The following is a 20289-nucleotide window of genomic DNA, read 5'->3' as shown; positions in this document are numbered from 1 at the left end:
CGCTGGCGGGCCACCTCCTCTCTTCCCCCTCTAACTCATCGTGGTCTCCTCCTCCCATCGCTCTACCTCCTATCCACTCCTCCACTCCTCCTAGCCTCTCTATCTTCCAAATATTTCCCCTTGCCGCTTTTTGAAGCTGCCACAGGTCGGCCGACCTCCAGTACAAATCATTTTAGCTGCTTGCGGGTGGAGGGGGGGTGGGGGGGGGGTGGGGTGGGGGCTCCCTGTCCTGCCGAGGCTGGGAGACACTGAAATGTGATCCGCTGTGATCCGCTGTGATCCGCGGCTGCGTTTGTTTTTCTTAGCCCAGTCAGCGCAGGGCCACTCCGTAGTCATCCCCGAAAACCCAGCCGAGAGAAGGAGAGGAGGACTGAGGACAGGAGGGGCCTCCACGGTGCTCGCAGGGGCCAAATGTTGTTCTTTCAGTTTACTTAAAGCCCCCCCTCCCCACACACACACACACACACACACACACACACACACACACACACACACACTGGCCCCACTGTCCCTAGGCACTGCAGGGAGCGAGGCATACTTAGAGTTCTTGACAGCCCACTGAGGTTGGGGTTCACGATTTGGCCCCGTACACACACAACTGAGCCCTGACGCTCCTGCTCTAATGGACAACATGACACGTCTCCGGATCCGTCCAGGACATCTTGGACTTGGTCCGATTCATGCTATTAACAGGAAGTATTATGTCTCGCAGTGTGTTAAGAGGTCACCAAAGGTGGATGGATCAAAAGAGACAGGGCCAAAAGTGCACCATGAAGGAGTGATAACATTTTTACATGCAAAATAATGAACCTTTTATAGTCTGCAGAGCCTATGAACCGATATCAGCATCTTACATGCCTCACTGATCATTTCCAATATGAGGCTTCTCTTGTAATGGCAATATATTGGTGTGGTGATTTGTGGAGGGCTGTGGGAGTGGTCCCTGGCCAGACTACTGTCCTGCTGAGTGAGATCACTCCTCTCACCTCCACTGTCCTGGTGAGGAGGGTCCAGACCCGGCCAGCTGCAGTAATCAGATTGGTTTCAGTGCATCTGATCGGCAGTCTAACAGACTTCCAACCAGTTGAATGAGTAAATAAAGCGCTGTGGGGTTCTGGGGCCGGGGACGGATTACCTCCAGCGCTGAGAGGGTGCGGTGCAGGCGCTGCTAAGCCCGGACACAGGAGGCCCGAGCAGGCACAAAGACCAGCAACTGGGCCTCCTGCAGGAGGTGGAGGGGCTTCTTCACCCACGCCGGCGTCCTGCCCCTCTCATGAGGTTCAGAGGAGCGTGGACATATATACACACACACACTGATACTGGTCAGAAGGACCATGACAAACGATACTGATGAAGAACACACAAACAGGGCCTTTTGAACATTAACCTGCTGCATTAACATAGAAATAAATGAACTAATGGATAAATAAATAGACAAACATGTTTAAATTGTGAAAATATATTGGTCTCTAGTCATGACAAAATGTACGTGTGTGTAGGGGTGGTGGTGTGGACGTGTGCGTGTGTGTGTGAGTGTGTGTGTGTGTGAGTGTCTGTGTGTGTGTGTGAGAGTGTGTGTGTGTGAGTGTGTGTGTGTGTGTGTGTGTGAGTGTCTGTGTGTGTGTGTGAGAGTGTGTGTGTGTGTGTGTGTGTGTGTGTGTGTGAGTGTCTGTGTGTGTGTGTGAGAGTGTGTGTGTGTGTGTGTGTGTGTGTGTGTGTGTGTGTGTGTGAGTGTCTGTGTGTGTGTGTGAGAGTGTGTGTGTGTGTGTGTGTGTGTGTGTGTGTGTGAGTGTGTGTGTGTAGGGGTGGTGGTGTGGACGTGTGCGTGTGTGTGTGAGTGTGTGTGTGTGTGAGTGTCTGTGTGTGTGTGTGAGAGTGTGTGTGTGTGAGTGTGTGTGTGTGTGTGTGAGTGTCTGTGTGTGTGTGTGAGAGTGTGTGTGTGTGTGTGTGTGTGTGTGTGTGTGTGTGTGTGTGTGTGTGTGTGTGTGTGTGTGTGTGTGTGTGTGTGTGTAGGATACAGAGTCCGTGCTAGTGCCATTCCAGAGCACTGTCCCATTTCACCGCATTCTTCTTTCTGCTCCCCCGACACGTATAAAGGGATTAGACCAGACTGCTTCCGCCGGCCACCATTCAGGACAAAACAGCCAAGAGCTTAGTGAGACAGCCCAGGATACACAGGCAGGTCTCACAACTACCGCTGCAGAGGCACTCTAATCTCATTATGATATGAAGACACAGAGTGAGGGAGACGCAGAGAGACACAGAGTGATGAGAGACAGAACTGTCTCACTTGTAGTAAATGATCTGGATCATTAGGTTTAGAACTTTCACCCTGGGTTTGCTCCAGAACCGCTTTGCAATTCAAAAAGTGTCGAAACAAATGCGAGCACCAGCGCAGACACACGGACCAGGTGACCGAGCGCACGCCGGTCCTGTCAGGAGTGACGCCACAGGACGGGGGTCACGCCACACCTTGTGCACGGAGCTAAACGCAAACCCTTGAGCAGCGTCCGCACGGAGGGCCAGAATGTGAGAGCGAGGGGCCCCGGGACGCCCCCCGGCACCGCCTTGCCACCGCTCGACACCCCCATGCGAGCTCATTCCCGGCTGGGCGCGAGATGCCGGAGCAGCGGAGGCGTGAGGTGGGGTCCACGCCAGCCAGACGGGGGCACGCCAGACCTCACCTCTCACCGGACCTCCACATTCTACGACTCCTTCCAAGAAAAGACAGGCGGGAAGGTAACCATGCCTACGGTCATACGGGGGCACGACACAAGAACACAAACACTGTGCAACAAACATTATCGACTGGATCTGTGTAAAGATTAAAGGCAGTGAAGCAATATGAGGTCAATCTTCCAGGTTTTACTGTCTACTCACATAGGCAGCTTAAACATAAACAGTCCTAAGTGTAACAAGCGTTGGGGTTCGTTAAATCAGGGTGTATGAACCAGAAAATGTCCCTAATTTATTAAAGCATATCAAATGTAACATTTCAACCTATACTTTCTTTCTCAGGAAACCATGTCTTATCTGTCAGGTATATATAAGGGCTCATATCTAAAAAATATTTATTTTTATATAACTGAAAATGAGCTTAAGAGGCTAAGTGAGGATTCTGTGATTAAGCCCAATACAAAAACTGCACTAAGGAGGTTGTGGGAGTGCTAAGCTAACTGGGTATAGACTAGTTCATTTTTAATGCATATTTTAATGCATATTTAATGCTATGGAGCACCTAGAGGAATGTTAGGTTCAACCAGCAATGTAGTTAATAGCAAATGAACTCTCGGTGAGCAAAGGTTTTTTACCATAAAAAAAATAATGATGGTGCTGCTACATTCAAAAACTAAATGCTTTCCTGGTAAAATAAAATAATCTGTAGACATTATTTATGGTAAAACATTGCAACTTTGAGCCTGATGCCTGACCCTTTGAGCCAGGGTGCAGCCCCTGGGTCTGGTGGAGGGACCCTGGGTCTGTTAGAGGGAACCCTGGGTCTGGTGGCTACAGTCCTGGGTCTGGTGGTGGGACCCTGGGTCTGGTGGTGGGACCCTGGGTCTGGTGGCTACAGTCCTGGGTCTGGTGGTGGGACCTTGGGTCTGGTGGTGGGACCCTGGGTCTGGTGGCTACAGTCCTGGGTCTGGTGGTGGGACCCTGGGTCTGGTGGTGGGACCCTGGGTCTGGTGGAGGGACCCTGGGTCTGGTGGCTCCAGTCCTGGATCTGGTGGGTAATTCCTCACAGTGGAGCACTTTCAGACAAAAACACAGCCACATGGTGCAGTGGCACTGTGGGTAAAAGGTGGGCGGGTGGTCAGCAGATGATGTGTATAGGTTCAGACTCATGAGGGTTCAGACTCATGAGGGTTCAGTGTTCTGGAAGTCCAGCGTTGCACAGCCAGTGCCTAAATCTGGCCTAGTCAGCGCAAACGCCGCACCCCACGTGCCAAGCAGGGCTAATTAAAAAACAACACATGGTGGCCCCCAGCCTTCAAATCTACCATCAGCACACTGGGGAGGTCCAGACACATCTCTTCACTTCTGGATAAATTGCCTCTAGACCTGACATCACACCTAAGCTACCATGAGCTTCACAAAATACCACACCAGTACCACATAAGGCAACACCAGGATCACAAAATACCACACCAGTACCACATAAGACAACACCAGTATCACATAAGACAACACCAGTATCACAAAATATCACACCAGTACCACATAAGACAACACCAGTACCACATAAGACAACACCAGTACCACAAAATATCACACCAGTACCACATAAGACAACACTAGTGCTTTTCCACCTTAAACTGATTTGCATATGTAAAGTTTGGTGGATTGAGGGGAGGTGGCACAGGGGAACGGAAACAAGGAAATGTTTTATCAAAATATGAAAAATAATAAAGATTCCTGGCTGTAACTTTAAAGGACTACAGGAAGTTAACAGCCAGAAAAGTGACCAACAGTCAGAAGAGTGATCAACAACACCAGTCAGAAGAGTGATCAACAACACCAGTCAGAAGAGTGATCAACAACACCAGACAGAAGAGTGATCAACAACACTAGTCAGAAGAGTGATCAACAACACCAGTCAGAAGAGTGATCAACAACACTAGTCAGAAGAGTGATCAACAACACCAGTCAGAAGAGTGATCATTATCTCACATAATCAGTGACCCACATAATAAAATAAATGTAGTGAAGTTCTTGCATGCACCAACCATTTTGTTACTTTGATGTGAACAGTTAGAGTATCACGACACACTGCTCAAAGTCACATCTAAAGCACAGAAATAAACAAAAACTTCTCTCTCTCTCTCTCTCTCTCTCTCTCTCTCTCTCTCTCTCTCTCTCTCTGTCACTTTCTCTGTATCTCTGTCTCTTTCTCTTGGGCTCACCCACATTTAGGCTAAGGCAGAGTGGCTGAGGAGTAGATGACTTCCAAAAACGTATAATGCAGCTGAGGTGTCTGTGCTAAATGCTTATGTAGCACAGTTAGCTGAGATGTCTGTGCTAAATGCTTATGTAGCACAGTTAGCTGAGATGTCTGTGCTAAATGCTTATGTAGCACAGTTAGCTAAGATGTCTGTGCTAAATGCTTATGTAGCACAGTTAGCTGAGGTGTCTGTGCTAAATGCTTATGTAGCACAGTTAGCTGAGGTGTCTGTGCTAAATGCTTATGTAGCACAGTTAGCTGAGGTGTCTGTGCTAAATGCTTATGTAGCACAATTAGCTGAGATGTCTGTGCTAAATGCTTATGTAGCACAGTTAGCTAAGGCGTCTGTAAGCTGCTTGTAGTGTGCAGTGACTGGCATGTGTAAAATTGATTCTATTGGTTGATGTTTTTTATAAAACACATATGTTAAGGCCAATCAATACAATGCTTATAAAAAGCAAAAATCTCTTTTTTTTATATGTACATCTGTCCAAAAAGTCCTGTTTTCCTGGAAACTGTGTGTACTTTACTAATATATATATATATATATATATATATATATATATATATATATATATATATATAAATAATTATTATTAAATAAATCTATTTCTTACTAGTTCATTAAATACGTTATTGGTAAAGAAGAAAACCACTATAAACATTTAGAGATCTTATTTTCCCAGTTCTGATGGGACTGCAAATATTGTACTTTTTCAATGTACTTTCTTTATTATTAAAAGAGGCACACGTCAATTTTCTTAAGAATTCTGGATATGCTCACGGTTGAAGATTATATGGGAGAAAAATTTAATTACCGCCAAAAATATTAGTCAACCATTTAATCATCAAACTGAATTTATTAAATCAACTACTGCTATTATTATTATTATTATTATTATTATTATTATTATTATTATTATTATACTAGTTTTAATATTTAAATGAATGGCATATATTGTATTTTTATTAAGAATTGTCTGAGTCTGCTGGGTCCTTTTGGAATACATCAAATGTGTGACATTATTTTATAGTAAATCCTTAAATAATATGATTTTGTTCACATTTCTTATAAATCTAGTAATGAACTGAAACCCTGGCCTCAAAACAAGCCATAAATCCTGCCTGTGAAGCCCGCGCTGTAAATTGCAGGCGGAGAGGTGAGAATATGAATGTTGCCCAATACTGTGATTTATGGGTCTAATGATTATAGCGTATGAATCAATTGATGCTGGAATGTTATTAGGCAGAGTTCCAGCGAACCGGCCAAGCGCTTTGCCGTCAGCCAAGGGCGCTTCGCGGATGACAAGTACAACCTTAAACGAATGTCATAAAAGTCAAAAAGGTGCCAATTACATCTCTAAGTGGCCCATCAGTGCGAATCAAATAAACAAATAGGTTACTTTTTTGTGAGAAAAGCGAGCGAGCACTACTGCCTTCTCGGCCGGAATGATGGAATGGCGGAAGCATAATGAGCGTGGTGATGCGGCGATGTAGACCCCGTCAGGGCTGTAGACTGAATCACGCAGTCTGTCAGGGCTGTAGACTGATTCACGCAGTCTGTCAGGGCTGTAGTCTACTGTATCACAGTCTGCACCTATCGGCTTGTCAGTCGGTTAATGTCGAAATGTCTCATGACTATTTACACAGAAAAGTAAAGGAGAGCAAGGGAAATGATTAAGGTATTAATATTTTTGTTTTAGAAAAGGCCTAGTGAGTTGGATGAAAAATGCTCATCTACCTACTTTTAGGGGCATTAAAAACATAAAATGAATTAAAGGTTTATACATTTTCTGGCGCATTCCTGTACAAGCATGTGCGTGCACACACACACACACACACACACACACACACACACACACACACACACACACACACACAGCTAAAGAAATCCCCATCGATGTCCATCGTGAATAAACTTTGGCCTGTCTCTGCGCTGCTGGCGTCTCCACGGTGATGTAAGGTTTTAGCTATGAAATCCTCATTGTTGTAGCGGACTGTTAAAGGCCGTGTCACGCACGCAGGACGACACACACACACACACACACACACACACACACACACACACACACACACTCATAGTGCACATATTTCATCGTGGGTTGCCCAGCACTGATAAATGACTCCCACCAAGTACATGACAGACGCAGCGATGTTTTAAAATATCGGATAGAGGGACCTCATAAATGTGGGAACTTGCATGAAGAGAAAATCCACAGAACACGGTGCACCCCGCGGTCTACACGCGGTCTACACGCGGTCTACAGCAGCACCACCCACGGCGCGTGCTCAAGCCCTTCGTCCGCGCGCTGTACCTGCCGCACGGGGAGCGCGCGCTCTCGGACTGGCCCAAATGAAATGTGCAGAAACACTAGCGCTATTTGTGGAGGCTGATACAGGCATTAATATCGCATAACACCGACAAAACGTTTTTAACAAGACAATTAGGTAGCTTCTTAGGCAACAGTAAATAAAAGTACAGATAATTAAATCATATTAAACACTAAAAAGGTCTACAATTAGGCCTACTGTCAGACAGTAAAACCACGTTGTTAAAGATGTTAAACCTACATTAAATCTAAATATTTGTATAGACCTACAGATAAAAACGCTATAGAAAACATATACGCAAAACAACAAGAACTCGTGAGCCTTGAGCAGAAATGTAATAAATCACTCACTAATTTATATAAATATAACGTGGTTATTAATAACGCTCATAATTTAAAAAATAATCGTACATTTTTAAAATGTGACATTAACCACAATAGGCTATTGACCATCATTTCCTTTGACGATGACATGTAAACAGAACTCAGACTGAGCTCAGAATGTGTGTAAGAGGCAGAATGACTTCAGACGAGTGGACGATATATTCCACCATCTACCTGCAAAACGAGGCCTGCACGTATTTACGATCGAGACAATCAAAGATTTTGACGATTTTGATTATTAAATAGATTCTGTATTTCACCTCAATTAAACAGCTTACAGCAGCATTCGAGGGAATTTATAAATAATAAAAACGACCTTGCCGCATGTGTGAAGAAGAAATTAGTAATATTGTGCCGGTGGTAAATATAAAATGTATATATTTATATTTATAAATTGTTGTTATTTATTATATGTAAATAATGCTTTCCTGCATTATATTTATATTATATTTATATTATATATATTTATATATATATTATATTATATATATAATTTATTATAAATTAGACTTCGGATATTGTGAAATCGGGACATTGTCAAATTGTGTCAGCCGGAGATTAAGGAAAATTTAATTAAGCACTTTGACGCTGCAAACGCATACTGACCCTGAAGAGTTTAGTAAGTATGGTTCAGTAAGAATAATTGTTAGCCGGCTCAAGGTGCATGAATAAAACGGCCCACTATTAAATGGTAGTAATATACAAAAAATAACCACACTTCTGTGCGCTGAAACAATGAAAGAGCGAAACAGCCTGGGTGTTTTGGAGTGGCCAGGCCCTTACTGTTGGTAGTCGTGTTTGCAGTAGAGTTTCCTCTCGCGCAGGAAGCAGCTGGTGGTAAGCGGCTGTTGACACACTGCACACTGCAAACACTCCTCGTGCCACGACGACTCGTTGACGCGCATGAGAAAGCGGTCAGATATGGGCCGCTGGCACCCCTCACACACCTGGTGATGGCACTCCGAGCCTGCACAACACACACATTACTGCTTATTACTATCACTGGAAACAGTCACAGTCACAGAAAAAGTCCAGAATTAGAAGGAGGTTTATGTATTGTATTCGACTATGTGCTGCAGTCACGTCTAATTCTTCTTTTAAAACGAGGTTTAAAATGAGAACCAATCACAAAAAACGAGCAGTTAATTTAGCTAGGCTAAAATAGAGTATCATAGAGTATATGAGCAATACCTGAATGAAGACCCTGCTACACCAATAAACAATAAACAATATAACGTACGACTAGGATATACATATAATAGAAAACCTGCAGGAATCCAGATTAAATACATTTGGATTTCTGTATGTCGGACATTTGAAATTTGGGCACATTTCTCTTAAACTATTAATTAATAACGAACAGAATATTGATATTGTTTTAGCATTATTTATTACCATATTTAAAATGGTTCTGTAAAATATCTGTTAAGTGCTGTGATTGAAATGAAAGCAGCATTTGGGGCGGTTAGAAGCGGAAACCCTCCGAGTTACCGGACGGGATTCAACGAGCTAACATCACATCTTCACCGTTTGGGTCAGCGCCACTCTGCATGTTCTGAAAGTACATTTGGGTCTTGTGTACCATGGCTACCTCCGGTCTTTATGTAACAACACAGAGGCACATTTGGACCTACCGAGCATAACTCCGAGAGCCGCTTGTCCCGTCCGCAGTGGGTGATCTTCGATTTTGATACCGTCCAACATGTCTGAAAACTCGAACCTTCTTCCCGCGGAGACGCGCCGCTCCAACCTATCACCACCTGTTGCAATGTCCATAAGAATATAGTGTCAGACCTGTCCTTGCGTTCAGGTCCAACTACAGCCCACAAACTTGGTACCACACAATCTCAATCCTACTGTGCATGTAGCTAAGATGGCCAACTTAGAAACTTCTCATCAGAGCCGGCATGGCCACTGTTGGAGTTTCTCCCATCATACCTGGTTCGGGCACGCAGGCACGGCGAGGTCCAGCAGCACACTTGATCTCCACGCCAGTAATCACCTGCTAATGACGCCTGAGCGAGGCTGGATGCGTCGGGCACAAAGTTTGTATCCCGGCCGCGTTGTTGAGAACTTCGGTGACGGGTCCTGCCGTTCAGAACCACACGCGAGCTGTACCGACGCACGGAAATATGAAAGAAATCAGTAAAATCCAAGGAAATACGACTGAGATGTCACAATGTTAACTGTTAAATTAGTGTGCCATTCAGATCCCTGCCGCTCACGAGAGCCCTAAACCGAGAACACACCCTCCCCACACACACACCCTCCCCTCGCTGGTTCTGACCCGGGGACGCGATTGGCGCACCGCGTCCTGCGTCCTGCGCACTGGAACTAAATCCGTTCCGCCTACAACATCGCGATCGAATATCCAGATCAGGGGAGTAAATGTCGATATACAGACAAAAAGGCGTTGAAATGACAAATCCCGAGAAAACAATCAATTCAAGGTAGTTGAAATATAAGATAGAAAGAAAAAAAGAAAGAAAGAAAGAAAGAAAGAAAGTAAGGAAGAAAGAAAGAAAGAAAGAAAGAAAGAAAGAAAGAAAGAAAGAAAGAAAGACCAGATGAGATTGAAAGTTAATGGTAGACTGTAGTAAAGTATACTGTCGTAATAACTGGACTGGTTTCAGAATTCTTCCATATGCTGGAAGCATGTGGTTAAATGCAATTTTTGATTACGTACAGTGTAATTTACTAAATGCAAAATCGTATAACATATTTTGGGATATCTGCTAAAAATGCGGCGCTATCTTAAATTAAATTTCGTTTTTTTTAACATTAAAACATTTTGTTTTTTATTAAAAAAGTAAAAACTACCGAGCTTTTGCCACAACGCCGATAATCTCGACAATACAATTATTGGAAAAAATATATCACATTTATTATTGTTGTTGTTGATGATGAGGATGACGATGATGATGATGATGATGTTATATTATTATTGCGATTGTTATGAAATTCATTCAAAGTGAGCACTTGTCTCCGTTTCTTGGTTATAATATTATAGGCTATTTTATTGGATGATCAATGCTGTGTGTTCTCCTACAGGCGCTTTGATATCAGGTAGTGGAGCATCTCCACCTCATGCCTTCATCCTTTGTGGCCGTTATGAACCCTCCACCCCTCTGACCCTCGCCTCTAATGCACCTGGCGAGCAGGGCCCATTACTGCAGACGCAGCGGGTCCAGACAGCGGCTGACCACGCAAGATGAACTCAAACGGTGAAACATCACTGAGATTATTCGCGATAAATAATTTACAAAAAAAAAAAAGAGACAGCAAACGAGGCAGCCGGAGCTCCGACAAATACCTTACATTCAGACGCAGTTTTGCTTATTTAACAACCAATAAATAATGACGCAGAACTACCAAGATAGCAAGTGATAATCTGCAGGTAACCTCCTCAATAATTCACATAATCTCTGTCGATTCAGCAAGCCAATCTAAGCTGCAGTGCAAGTTTTCAACGCGCTGATGTGTATTAGTTAATTGATTCGTTATTAATCTCTAAAGGGAATAAAGTTTGGTTTGATGTTGTCGTGTAAAGTTATATATATATATATATATATATATATATATATATATATATATATATATATATATATATATATATATATATATATATACAGTATATATAGTTATTTCAGTTATTGGTTGTTGCTATAAGGCTCGGTTCTAAATGTAAAAACCAGGCGATATTTGAAATCTAACTCAAAGCAATAATGATCTCTCGGTGGTGCATTAATAATATTCATATATACGGACTACTGAGGACTCCCATTCCAACCTATGTTGGAACATTTGTGGACAGGCCATATAGTCATTTTATATTATTATTAATATTATTTGTTGTTGTTCTTGTTGTTGTTGTTGATGATGACGTTGATTTCACGTGTGGGTTGTTGCTATCATTTATTGCATTTTTGGGGGGGGTAATGGGGGCGTGCAGTCCATGTCCAAACACCTCCAGAGTTTTTTTAATAACAGTTTTTTAGTGCTTTCTTATTGAACATTATCCAGTCCAGTCGCCATTATCCAATCAAAAACAATGTAATTTACATTTCAATTCGCATTCACAGCATTGACCGACGCTCTTAATCCAGAACAATTTATAAGTATAGCACTGACGGATCGCTTCACGGTAATAGCTGGTCAACGTATCAAAATTGCGCGACCTTGAATGCATTAAGCAGCATTATCTGGACCTTGTGCCAGTATTCACGGCTCTATTTAGACCCGCGTGTTTCAGGTCCAAACTGCTGCGTCGTTCTAGCAAAGTCCACGCGCCGCGCGTAATTGCGCGTGCTCCAGTATTTCTGCCGTGTGTCAGGGATTACAAACCCCCCCAAGCTCGCAATTTGACGCAATTATGGGAGATACCTGTGCGCCTTCATTATGAAACAATTCTCCCCGCTCATTAAAAAAAACCCTTCAATCGACACTTTAAAATCCGTAGGCCACTGCAGCTGAAGACGTTTAATCCTTTTCAAGCTCAAACGATAATTTAATGTTTTCTCCAACATTCCCGTTTCCACTCTGCTGCTCGGAGCACACGGTCTAATGTAGCACCAATCTCGGCTGCATCACGGTTTAAAATCAGGATGAGGAAAGGATGTGTGTGTGTGTGTGTGTGTGTGTGTGTGTGTGTGTGTGTGTGTGTGTGTGTGTGTGTTTGCTTGTTTGTATGGGGGAGGACACCAACGTCGTTTTCTAGAGTTAATTAGATAGTATTATTTATCGTCCAGTGTTTAAATCCGATGGATAAAATGTCCACGAATGGGAATAAATTTAGCATTATACAAAAACCAACCTGTCATCACATTTAATGAATACATCGGATGGATCAACACATAAATTATATGAACAGTTTAAACAGCTAAACCGGTTATATGGTTTATTGTATTAACTTGCATCTATTGGAATTGTGCATCTATTGGAAACGAGTCGGTAGATTTGCTACATTACAATGATAATAGTAGCCAGCAGGACCCCACACACTTTCGTGTTTTATACACACTGCATGGTGCTTATCGACATTTCACTGTCATTTACGGTTAAGGCTTATCATAGACATGCTACAATTCGTAAATTATAAATATATGATACGATGAAGACCAATCACGCAAATTATGAAATTATGCAAAAATAACTTCATAACAAATAGGTGGCATAATTTATATACATACATACACACACATATGTATGTATGTGTGTGTGTGTGTGTGTGTGTGTGTGTGTGTGTGTGTGTGTGTGTGTGTGTGTGTTATGTTTTTTATTTATTTTCAGCAGTACTAGCAGCAGTAGTCGGAGTATAGAATTGTACATTTCGTGAGGGGAAAAATTAAAAGGTTTTAAAGCCATTGGGGGGAAGGAGGCTTCAGAGTATCTCTAAAATAAAAATCCCGTGCCTTATAGTCTTTATCATAACAGAACAAGCACGTTAAATAATTTAAAAATAACTTGCATGCATGACAATACTGCATCGAGATGTAGAGAAATTGTTCAGCTCGCTGTCATAGGTTTAGTCCACGGAACCGCTCCAGTATCCACACCGACCTGTACTGAGATGTTGTGCAACACGCCCTCTGGTGTTGAACCGATGAACTACAAAGAGGAACAACAAGCGCGTCGCACGCGCACTGGACATAATTAGTGGTGGAGACCAGAATCCACCATCAGAGTGTTTAACACTGGACCGGATCTCAAATTACAGACCCAACGGTCTCAGTTCATGAACCTACTTATCAAACACTTCATCGTAATAAAGAGATAGCATTTCTGAAACTGAAACTACACACACGAAGAAAGTGGAAGAGAAAGATAAATAAGAAAAAAAACACTGTCACAATAGTGGCGAATCGCATCATCATCATCATCATCATCATCATCATCATCGTCATCATCATCATCATCATCATCATCCATGCGCGAGAGGTTGGACTGATGTGGAGGGAGAGACGTGGCCTGGTCACCCCCGTCACTGCTTTACGAAGTGTTTCATAAAGACAGACCTCACTGAATAATCATAAAAATAACCAGCGCAAACCTCTCACCATATTTACAGGTTCATCAAAAAAACCTTTAGGTTTCCTCATTTGTACGTTTGAGAGTTTCCTGGACGCGTTCACGGGGACTGTAGGTTCACACATTGGGCGAAATGGCGCAACGCAAACCAGAGAAGCGCATAATGAAAGAAGAAATGTTTAGTAAGTCTTTCTGCCCCGTGTGCGCCCTCCCCCACCGCAAAATGAGGCACCTCAGCGCAGGTGTGTGTGCACCACTGAGAGAGGCTCATTTAAACACAACCTAGGCCCACACGTGGAGACCTTAGTGTTAGTTACTGTAAAGAAACCGGATAACTGAGCCACAAGGTAAGAAAAGGAATAAATGATATAAAACATTAAAACGATTTCAGTGTGCTGGGATATAAGACGACAGACAACAGACAGACAGACAGACAGACAGACAGACAGGCAGGTAGGCAGATAGATAGATAGATAGATAGATAGATAGATAGATAGATAGATAGATAGATAGATAGATAGATAGATAGATAGATAGATAGATAGATAGATAGATAGATCTTAGCGCATGTTTAAAAATCATGACGATATGTCCTTCGAAAAAATATTGGTTGAAATATCCGCTTTTCATAATGATTCTTGATACTGACAGACTTTATCATTCCACTATTATGATAATGATGATAATATCAGTCAGAAGTAGCCCGTGGTCTCCTGGAACTAGTTTGTTCTAAAGGAGCAGGAACACTAACCGAAGCGCAGACTACACACTCTCTTTTGGAAACGGAATAAAAGCGTCTGTCGTCTATTCACCGGGAATGTGTATTTGTGGTGGTATTATTCTTATTCTTATTCTTATTATTATCCTTATTATTATTATCAGTTGCAAGTAACTACAGTTCATAAAAGGATGCTTGCTGTAAGTGGGTCAAAAAGTAATAATACAATTAACTATAATAAGGCTATAATAAAGAATATTAATACTAATAAATTGTGTATGTTTACTGGGAATGTGTATTTGTAAATTCTATTATTGTTGTTGTTGTTGTTGTTCGACCTATCAACAGACTAACAAGATTCACTTTGTAAATACTTTAATTTTGACCAGGTGATCATCGTTTAAAACCTGCTATTTAATATTCACTCCATCAGTCCTAGTCTAAAAGAATACATATAACCCTTTTGTTTTTGTTAAATTAAACGGTTTTCAACTAAACTTGATTCATATATTAATAAATATTAAAATAGCTGAGATGTGGAGCAGAGTTGACTGAACACACGTTTTCCTAACGATTATGCGTGACCATCATTTCGTTAACAGAAGTCTAAACATTTTATCTAAATATACGATATATGGTATTGCATATTTTAAAGGAAATTTTGTAATAAGATTGTAATGCCTATTAGAAACTTTCATTGATATGCAGACTAAAGCTATATATAGAGAAAAAACTACTTTTTGTTGCGCTTTTAATACACACTGTATTATTTTTAAATGTTATAAAATGTGTTATTTCGCAAAACCATATTTTACAGTTAATTGGCTATTATAAATGAATGTAACAACATCTGAACAACACAATATCCTCTTATTTCTAGCGTACAGCAGTCGTTTGATTTGTAAGAACCCCAATATTTCAGCATGGTGGATTTATGTTTAGAGACATGTCGTTTCTCCGCAGTGTTTTACAGCCACTCTGATCTATTAGAGGTTCACGTCTCCATCACGTTGGGGATCAACCACATTTAAGATTAGTTGTAAGTAGCTTAATCAGCGCTCGGTTCTCCCCCGTGAATATATCTTAATGAATATGACCTCCTTACTAAAGATCAGACTTCTACAGCTTCGGGAAAATGAAATATATATAAAAATAAGGAAGAAAAATATATATATATAAATAAGGAGCGAATGTAAAAAAAAAAGCACAAACAATTTTTAAACATGCTGCGATTTGCTTGTTTAAGATTTGCGTTTAAGGAAAACAAAAGCCCCCCGAGGACATACAGTAAGTTCCGCTGGCAGTTCACTTTGATGTTTGAATCCACTTTGATCTTTTAATGAGTGTTTCGCCGAACCTTTGCACTCCTTTAAACACAGGATAAAAGTCCCTTGTAGATTTTCTCGCTCTTTCCAAATATGGCTTTAACACTTTACAATCTCGCCAGATATGATCAGGGAGCCAGGACCGGTTTCTTTCTTAGTTGAAGGAACAATTGTTTTACTTTTTATTTTTATTTAATGAACTGTTGTTATAAATACTATATATGTATACTAGATAGCCTATTGTTCGCTATTAGCATTTTTCAAGATCCAGAAGAGGCCTTTTGAAAAATATTTGCTGTTTTCTGTAGTAAAAAACAAAACTTGTGTATTTTGTGCTCTTTTTTCCTAGGTTGCTCTCTGCAGGAATAACGGCTAAAATAGTCCCGCAGTCTTTCACGCTCAGCGGAGTGTAAATGTCGCCCCCTTGTGGTAAATTGATGTTTTTACTTCTCGGGTTTTTCAGTATTACTAGGCTGAATTTATTTTCTTTGTCCTTTATGACCTGTAAGATTTTTAATGCTTATTTGATGTGCTGAAAAACTGTTCATCACTTTTGTACGATATGTGTGAGACAGCACTCAGTACTACGTGTTGTCCCAGCGTATCAGAGGGTTGGTCACTCAGCTGAGTGGTCACCTTGAACAGTGTGATTAGTTTACCTGTCCTCTGTTTAGAACCATGGACTGACCTGCAGTTAAAGTTGGGCTTCCTGAGGACGGAGAAACGTGTTGATAATGAGGGCACCTGTGATATAATCATAATGCCTGAAACACTACTGGTGCAGACAGGAAGCCCGTTTCAATGAAGACAGCGTAATGAACACGAGGTTAATGTGTTTCATTCAGATTCATTCTTAAAAATCTATCTGGTGTGTATGAAGTTCAAACATGCTTAACATGTTTGTAAGTTGAGATTCGTGTGACCTGTGGTCTGGTTCCTAAGTACCTAAAAGTCTCTACAAGGCAGATACAACTCTATAAGACCTCAAGAATGTGATACATTTTCAATTGATAACAATTTCAGTATTTAGATCAGTGGCAATTTCAGTATTTAGATCAGTGGTTACTGTAAATAAAAAAGAACTTTAAAATATTATGTGAGCTATTCTTGGCACTTATAGAGTTACTGATTCCTATCCGACACAATTATAGGTGTTGTATTCATCGTTTGTCTGTTTGTTGTTTTGTTTTCAAAGTGTTTAACAGAATAAGGAGGCTGCAGTGGATGCAGAGCAACGTTGTTTAACACTGTCATTCATCTCAACTGTCTATTGCCCTAAAAAACGGACTAAACTTGATGTACGCATATATTGGCACTGACGGAAACTATAAAATGTCATTTGTTATTTTGCTTAGTAATTCCTAATAAAGGTTTATGGGCTTGGCACCTTGATCATGTTGATAGGTGTGTTGTCGGTTCTAGTAGCTTCTTGCTAACCAGCCAGGAAAGGTTTTAGCAAGAGTTTCACTTGTTTTTATTAAGGTGTCATTAATATAAATGGTTGGGATCTCAAGGAGGTTGAAGTTTAGAAACAGGCTGCACCAGATGGTTCACTATGTCCTCTTTTATACTGAGCCTGGAAAGTGTTGTACGGTTTGGTTTGCAGGTTTTTGGCAAATATCTGTTGGTAGCTTTCCTGAAATAAAAGAAACTGTGGCCACCAACCAAGAAAAGAACAGAAAGACTCACGAGACAGTGAGGAAGTAACCACAGATAACATGTAGCTCTGTTGGCATCACTCCTGCTCTTCAACATGTCTGGTGTTCTTTATAATGTAAGCAATTCTGCTGAATAATCTATGTACTACAAGCAGCCAAGAACATATAAATCCCAAAATGTAGGATGGGATTGTGCTAACGTTTGCATGTGCACTGTGCCGTTACGTCCATGTGCCTTGTAGACATTTCGCCCAGACTCTAGTTCTTAAGGTGGAGAAGGTGGAGGTCTGGCCTTTGTTCAGTCAGCGACCAGACAAGCGTGGTGGCAGCTGAACGTGAGGCTTCCCAACCGGAAGACGAGATTTACGACGTCTTCCAGCAGATGGTCGTCTTCTCCACGTCATTCATCTCTGTACTGATTTATTCACTTGCTGGCTGCCTGCAAGGTCTCCGAGTCTGAATTTAAGATCTGTGTCCCTTACAAGGAGGATTTCCCATTTACTCTTATGTGGGACACCCAAGTTCAGTAAGAGCTGTTTGAGTTAAATGTTCGTCCTGGGTCTTGTGGCTTGGATGAGGTTCTGTGTACATTCAAAGACTCCAAGCCACTTCTTTTTTCAAAAGAAAGTGGGTTTTAATAGCTCTGGGTTGGTGTGTAATTATGCACTGTGGTAGGAATTACACAGGGTTCAAAGAAAATGGAAAGTTATGCCTTCTGGCCATCAGTAGAAACTGCATGGACGAGGAACACCGTGGACGAGGAACACAGTGGACCAGGTACACTGCGATCGAGGTACACCGTGGACGAGGTACAACGTGGACGAGGAACACAGTGGACCAGGTACACTGTGATCAAGGTACACCGTGGACGAGGTACACCATAATCGAGGTACACCGTGGACGAGGTACACCATAATCGAGGTACACCGTGGACGAGGTACACCATAATCGAGGTACACCGTGGACGAGGTACAACATGGATGAGGTACACCATAATCGAGGTACACCGTGGACAAGGTACAACGTGGACGAGGAACACAGTGGACCAGGTATACTGTGATCGAGGTACACCGTGGACATCTCCATGTGCTTCAGTGTGTCTGGTGTAGATCAATGCCCTTGGCCACATGCTGCTGTCGTGATACTAACACACATCCAGGGGGCGTCTGTGTCGATTCACCACCTCTCTATGAAAATCATCTTCATCAAGCAAAGAAAACCAAGCTGCATTTTCATGTTAATATCATAGTCGGGGGGGGGGGGGGTCCTATTGGCCCCCATAAATCACAGGTTGAACAACCTTTTCTGTGGGGGTTCTGTCAGTGTGCCGTGTCCCCCCAGATGCTCCTCAGCTGGGTGAATCTGGTGTTGATGGTTGGAGGGGGATCCATGTGTTATCTGTCCAGAGTGAGCATCTCCGTTCTGCCTGAACATGGGAGCGAGTGCAGAGAGATGACTTACACTCTCTCAGCTGCTGGCTTGAGCTGAAAAAAACAGATGAAACGCTCACGTTGTGTCCAAAGCACTGTTTTACCCAAACACAGGAGGGGCTGGATGGAGACGACCTCTGCAGCTACATAATAGTGTACGCTAGTAGCAAACCGTGACCGTTAAACCTGGGCCCGTTCCCACCCCCCCCCCCCCCCCCCCACTGCAATTAAAAAACAAATTAAAAATCCAGACGACAGTAGAGCTTTAGAAACGCAATAAACAATAACATCTGTACTAGATAACTTCTTAAGCAAAATAATGTTCCAACAAAATACGGTTCACAGCTCCGTGTTCCTCGGAAGTGGAATATGTAAACAACGCGCACGAGGGCATGAATCGAAACTAGCTAGCGGTGGTACGCTAACAACAGTTAGCGTCACCACAGCGGGCAGAAATTATCTTACAGTTAAGCCCGCCCACTAAGAGGGAAGATATGATTGGTCAATTTTACTGTCATTTGAAACTGGTATTGCGCTGAATTATAACGGCCAGGCCCTCTGTAAACGAACAGCGGGCATCACAGTCCTGATAGAGGGAGACACAGGCTCACAGGCTTCCACTTAACCCCTCACCTTCCAACACAGATTGAATAGACACGGGTGAATAATTTATTTTCTTATATATTTGTAGTTGTTAGATGTCGATTGTCAAACTGTAAGTAGATAAAATAAAATTGAATAAATTATATTATATATATTTATGTTTTAAGAACATTTTAGGCCCTCTGAGAGGGCGTAGAGGGCCCTGACGGTTCCCCACTGGTGTACGCAAAGATAATAGTGTACGGAAGTCACCTTTCGGCTGTTGTAAATTTTATCTAGATTTTGTATGTGATACATTGTAAAATTACTTTTGTTTCTATCCAGAAAAATGACAAAAGTGACTGCAAACACAATTTCAATAGTTAATTTTGTGGCAAACCAAAAGGAGTGAGTAAGAAACCAGTGGTTCACGCTTACGTTCCTGCTTTGGTCACGTAGTCACTTATAAGGCCATGAGGACAATTTTCAATCTCCTCCAACCAATGGGCTTTCTAGAGCTGAGGGGTGTCCAGTCACTGCCTGAACAGAATTGGTCAGTGTGCTCCTCACTGAGGGCAGTTTGCTTACCTGCACATAGCAGGTAAATCACAGCTAGCTCTGTAGCTGTGTGTTTAGGTCCATATGGATTTACTTTCATAACTGCAATTTTGAATAAGGTTCCTATACATTTTTCATTAGATAGTATAGATATTTTCCACATTGCATATTTGATTATTTTTCATTTTTCATAATAAAGAAAAAAAATGCAAATTTTAAACTCAAACTTAAAATTAATGCAGTGAAAATATATTTGCTACAATTTAGGACTTTCCAAAATTGAATTTCCAAAAAGGTATCACAAGAAAAAAATTGATTAAAAGAAAGAAGAAAAA

General features: G+C 41.9%; 1 protein-coding gene and 1 long non-coding RNA gene across 4 annotated transcripts in view; one reads left to right on the top strand and one right to left on the bottom strand.

The window, feature by feature from the left end:
• Nucleotides 1-9880, bottom strand: part of lmx1bb (LIM homeobox transcription factor 1, beta b) — a 61658-nt gene extending 51778 nt beyond the window's left edge. The window contains exons 1-3 of one of the 2 annotated variants that reach the window (XM_077002975.1): nucleotides 9595-9880; nucleotides 9291-9416; nucleotides 8440-8623 (exon numbers count right to left, since the gene is read on the bottom strand). In XM_077002975.1, the coding sequence (XP_076859090.1) occupies nucleotides 8440-8623; nucleotides 9291-9360 (254 nt within the window). In that variant the 5' untranslated portion in view covers nucleotides 9361-9416; nucleotides 9595-9880. Of the gene's footprint in view, nucleotides 1-8439; nucleotides 8624-9290; nucleotides 9433-9594 lie in introns of those variants that run through there. The other variant, XM_077002974.1, reaches the window with a different exon arrangement.
• Nucleotides 9881-13918: 4038 nt separating this feature from the next.
• On the top strand, nucleotides 13919-17101 carry LOC143511635 (uncharacterized). Of its 2 annotated transcripts, none has more exons than XR_013130205.1 (3): nucleotides 13919-14030; nucleotides 16076-16155; nucleotides 16922-17101. It is a non-coding gene; the product is annotated as an uncharacterized LOC143511635 (long non-coding RNA). The 2 variants fall into 2 exon arrangements; XR_013130204.1 differs by lacking the exon at nucleotides 16922-17101 and adding an exon at nucleotides 16401-16639.
• Nucleotides 17102-20289: the final 3188 nt, after the last annotated feature.

Source organism: Brachyhypopomus gauderio, chromosome 4, assembly GCF_052324685.1.
Source record: "Brachyhypopomus gauderio isolate BG-103 chromosome 4, BGAUD_0.2, whole genome shotgun sequence".
Lineage (NCBI taxonomy): Eukaryota > Metazoa > Chordata > Actinopteri > Gymnotiformes > Hypopomidae > Brachyhypopomus > Brachyhypopomus gauderio.
The sequence above is the reverse complement of the archived record's forward strand: the minus strand, read 5'-3'. Positions and strand labels throughout refer to the sequence as shown.